At 40.8% G+C, this 4949-nt stretch overlaps 1 protein-coding gene across 1 annotated transcript; it reads right to left on the reverse strand.

Annotated features, from left to right (window-relative positions):
- Window positions 1-1439: 1439 nt before the first annotated feature.
- On the reverse strand, window positions 1440-4166 carry LOC104942222 (pleckstrin homology domain-containing family A member 6-like; the record flags this gene model as incomplete). Its single annotated transcript, XM_010767419.1, has 4 exons — window positions 4089-4166; window positions 2574-2688; window positions 1878-1994; window positions 1440-1500 (listed from the first exon to the last, which is right to left on the reverse strand). Coding segments are annotated over exons 2-4 (277 nt in total), but the record flags the coding sequence as incomplete, so codon positions are not given.
- Window positions 4167-4949: the final 783 nt, after the last annotated feature.

Raw genomic sequence — 4949 nt, forward strand, 5'->3', positions numbered from 1 at the left:
GGCAGGGCTCCTGATCCTTCTGTGCCTCCACAGCCTGCCTGCACTCAAAATGAGCATCGAAGCTATTTAGCTCATCTGGGAGAGACATACTCACAGACAGTCCCCCAGAACCACCGGCTGCTCCTTTGCAATCAGTCATTGTTCTTAGTCCCGCCCACATGTTCCGGGTGTCAGAGCCTTTGAAATCAGACTCCACTTTGTCTCTGTATTGTCTCTTTGCACTGCTGATAGCTCTCCGGAGCGCGTACCTTGACTTCCTGTACTCTTCCAAATCTCCACCTCTGTGCGCGATAGTCCGCGCTTTATGCTTGGCAAGGACCTCACCGTTTATCCAGGGCTTCTGATTCGGTGTCACAACGTTTCAGGTTAGATCACACAATAAATAAAGGCAGCCCAAGACCAACAGTACAACAACATAGACATACAGGCCATGCCAGTGCTATCAATAACACATTTGATCTTAGGGTTATGTAAAACAGGAGCATTTGTAAAAGTCCCATGAAGGTATTGAACAAACTGAATCCTTCTAAGGTTTTGACATTGTGCGGCTCTTTCATGCCCAGGGTGCAATTAAAGGGTACGAGGTTTATTTCTTTGCTTTATTCGCTCAAAAGGTATAGTTCAGAAACTGTAATCCATCTGGTGTATCTGTTCATGGTGCGTGACGTTACTAACAACCTGTCACCAGTGTTGGGACTAACGCGTTACAAAGTAACGCGTTACTGTAACGCAACTACTTTTTGCGGTAACTAATAGCGTTACTAGTTACCTATTCCCACAAAGTAACGCCGTTATAGTTACTGTGATTTAAATGGGTGCGTTACTGCGTTACATTATGTGATGGAACTGAACCGAATCTCCCTGCAGATGTAATTTACAGGCGAATACAGCGATGTCCTCTCACAGCACCATGGAAAAGTGAAAGTAACCAGAGAGGAGTGATGATTGGTTAACGCAGAGTAACATTTCAGGGTAAGCCAATCAGAGACAGAGTTGGGCGGGTCTTGCCTTATAGGGAAAATACACACACAAACACTTGCTAATGCTAACACACACACACAGCAACGCTCACCACCATCACACACACACACACACACACAATGGCAGATGCAAGTATCAGCGAGAGCAGCAGCGCATTTGCAACTTGGAAATATAACCACTATTTTCAATTTGTGGGGATAAAGGACGCAAAAAATATTACGATAAAATGTAAACTGTGTGCAGGACAGAAAGCATTGTCCACATCGAAAAACAGCAATGCCAATCTCCTGAAGCACCTAAGTAATGTACATGAGGCTATAAAGCTAGTCGCCAAAGACCCCACCGTCTCAACCACCGGCAGTGCCAGTGACCCAGATGGAGCAACACCATCTAAATAGCCAAAAAACGATTTTTAAAAATCGCCACGTCTCCCAGAGTCAACTAAACAGATTGATTACCAGGTATGTTGTTGAGGAAATGCTGCCCATTGCAACGGTCGAGTCTGTTGCCTTCAGAGAACTAGTCAGCAAAAAACAACACAAAAACTTGTATTTATATTGTTATTATTTTTAAAGTAAAGTAACGTGTTACTAGTTACTTTTATAATTTAGTAACTAATAAAGTAACTAGTTACTTTTTTGAGAGCAGTAACTATAACTATTACTAGTTACTTTTTTTAAGTAACTTGCCCAACACTGCCTGTCACACAGGAGAAGACTTCTTCAGTGTCATGACTTTGCAGGGTAACAGTGTTTCTTCACTCTTCTATCATGCAACATGCATGTCCTCAATGATTACAAGATTGTGCTTCAAATCATAGTCTCCAAAAATAGTCCTTAAAAACATTTTTTAACACAAGTTTAGTTTTTCATAAGAGGAGAGGAAAAACGCTTCACCTGCTTGTACAGCCATCCCTGTTTGCTGACCTCTGCTTTGGGATTTCTGCGCATGGAGTTTGAGCGCTTCCCAAACGTAGCTGCCGTTCGAAGAGAACTCCTGGGAGTACGAGACGCCTGCAATTACCCAGATATAAAATAGAGGTTTAGTATAAAGATTATGGAAATGTACACGTTGATAGTGGGGTATAGAGGATTACAATTATAGGAGTATTTTTTCGAATTATATTACATGAAGACCATAAAGTGATCTTCCACTTATGTATAGGTTCTTAAAGAATATGCACAATGGGCATAAACACATATAAATGTAGCAGATACCGGCTCATCATTAACTGCAAGCTAGGATTTGATTTGAGGAGTTAAAACATTTTAAAACAATGTTATGAATAATGATAAATTGGTTAATTATTTTCTCAACCTTTTTATGAGGGAAGTCAGGTCTAACAGGATGTGACTGAGAACTTGTTTACTTAGCAAAGACCCGTTAAGCAACAATGGCGAGTTTGATCACACTACTTCCTCAGGCAGATCAAACCAAAGACTGCTTGCTCCCCCACACACAGTATATCTGTTTACCATGAAAGCATGCTGCAGTTGCGCTGATATCCCAAAACCTTTTCTCATTGTTTAAATGAAGTATTTCATGGAACACTCCATCTGCCATGGATGGGTGAGTATTTGTGGTGTGCTCACCCTGGTGTAAGGCTGGCCTTCTGGGGACAGGTTTGACACCATATTGGCACTTTTGGAGGCAGTGATCTTCTCAGCAGTAGGATTCACTTTCCCATTCATTTCCAAATCACAGTGCCTGGACAGAAGAGCAAAGACATGAGCTCCTAATAGTGCAACAGTGCATGCTGTGCACTTCTACCACTTATTGTCTAGTAGCCTGCCAAGAGCAGTGTGTGATGGCAGAGTAATTAGTTTGCAAAATTACAATTTGTACAACTCAGATCTGACCTTGTTTAATGAGGTCTAATGTGTAGCACCCTGCAGACTTGTCATAATGTTTGTGTTTGCCTGAGAAGGACCTCTGGTGGTTGTGTGTATAAAGACTCTTGGCTGCCACACACACAGGTGGAAAGACTGTGTTGTTACAATGCGAGACTTCAACACTAGATGCAGCTGTTCTATGCCTAGTATAGTTTGTTCATTATTACCAAGACAAACACACACTCTTTGTATACCCAGTATAGCTCTTACTTTAGCCCAATGAAACCAACAAGCATGTTGAAAAATCCTACGTTTCTGTCTAACTTAGTTATTGTTGATAAACTCTGATTGGACAATCTCTGATTTGTTAAATGTAGGTACAGTATGTTGATACTATATATTAACTAACACTGTGGTTCCACATATTTTCCTTGTTTTATTTTCTCTTTGGGAAAGGTGAAATGAGTTAACACCATCATGTTATTGACACCAAATACATTTTATAAGGGATTCAATGACAATACATGACATATAGTAACTCATTAAACCAGCTAAATACATCCATATGCAGGGTAGGAGAGTGAAATATCAAACTAAAACAGTGACCTGCTGGTGCCAGTTTACAGCTGCCATGTTCATGTGTTAGTAATGGATGATTGGTCATATCGATCTACTGACAAGTATTAATGCATATCATTTCCATTCTCTCTTTGCTCGCCTCCTATAATTTCCTTAGACATGCAGTAACATCAGCAGCACCCAGAGGTGTGTGCACGTAACCTGCTGTGCACCAGCCAAGTGTTGTTTTTCTAAAACTGATCACCTGTGTATGAGTGTATGAGTGTGTATTGTAAATGTTTTATTTATTTATGTATTATCATGACTTGCTCTTATCTGTATTCAGTGAAGTCATCTATTGTAAATATGTACAATGGTATCACAATGTTGTGGTATTTTTATTATTGCTTTTAGGATGTCTATCACCATCTGGCAAAGGGACTATCGATGAAAACTAGCCTTTTGGCTAATTCGAATACTTTTACATGTTTTTAATATGTTGATTAATGTACACTGTCCCTTGTTTTAAATAAATCAATTCAATTCACCTACTTTCTTTCTGTTTGTGCTAACACACAATACAATTATTTCGATAACACAGTGCATGTTTGTGGGGTAATAACTACATAATTTGTAGAATTTTGTGTATGCATGTAGGTGTACAGGATAGGAGCTGAACATATTATTGCTGCTTAGTTCAGTTCAAAGGTCACTTACTGCAGATAGGAGTGTAAAGTGGGCTCTTCCAGCTGGAGGGGGCTCAGTGTTGCTCCAGCTGGTCCACTGGGGTCATGTTGACTGCAAACACACAGAGGAAGGACACAGAGGGGACATATGGCGATTACTTTTCTTAATGTGTCCATATTACAAACACAGGTGAAGATAACTACAGTTTACCCAAACCATGGTCTTAAGTTCGCCTTTTCTTCTATCAGTTATGATACAGTAGGAATAATGTTTGGCGCCTCAGATGACAGCAATTTACTTTAAACATTCAATGGTCGTAATACATAAAGTATGTATAATGCAAAGACATGGGCATCCTAAATCCTCCTCCTCCTCCTCCTCCTCCTCCTCCGCGCTATTGTAGCTAGCAGCGCAACAACAGGTACTGTTATTTGGCCAGCATCCGCATTACGCATCTGCAATGTGGTGTTGCACTGTATTATGTAAATATGTTTGCTGCTGTGGTCAGCGGTTGCAAGTCACCTTACCCCACAGAAACTGGCTGGAGCACGGGCAGAAAATAAGTGCTCGCACTAAATTAGTGCCCGCGCTCCAGCCAGTTTATGTGGGGTTACGTGGGGCAGAGCTTGTCCCTGCCTCACTTCTCATCGCTCCCATGTAGTCGGTCAAATTTGACGATTTCGACAATAAAAAGCGAAGAAATCACATCATACAGAAATCACATTGACAAGACAGATCAATGGAGACATTTTATTATTATTTCTTTCTTTTTTTTCCCGTTACATTGGAGTATTACAAGTGAGGCTCTGCCTCTCCTGCCTCCCCTGACTGCACGTCGCTGCAGTAGAGTGAAATCGACACCTAAAATCAAATATTTTTGTTTTTTAATTG

Source organism: Notothenia coriiceps, unplaced genomic scaffold (assembly GCF_000735185.1).
Source record: "Notothenia coriiceps isolate Sejong01 unplaced genomic scaffold, NC01 NC01_scaffold00004366, whole genome shotgun sequence".
In the NCBI taxonomy this organism is placed as follows: Eukaryota; Metazoa; Chordata; class Actinopteri; order Perciformes; family Nototheniidae; genus Notothenia; species Notothenia coriiceps.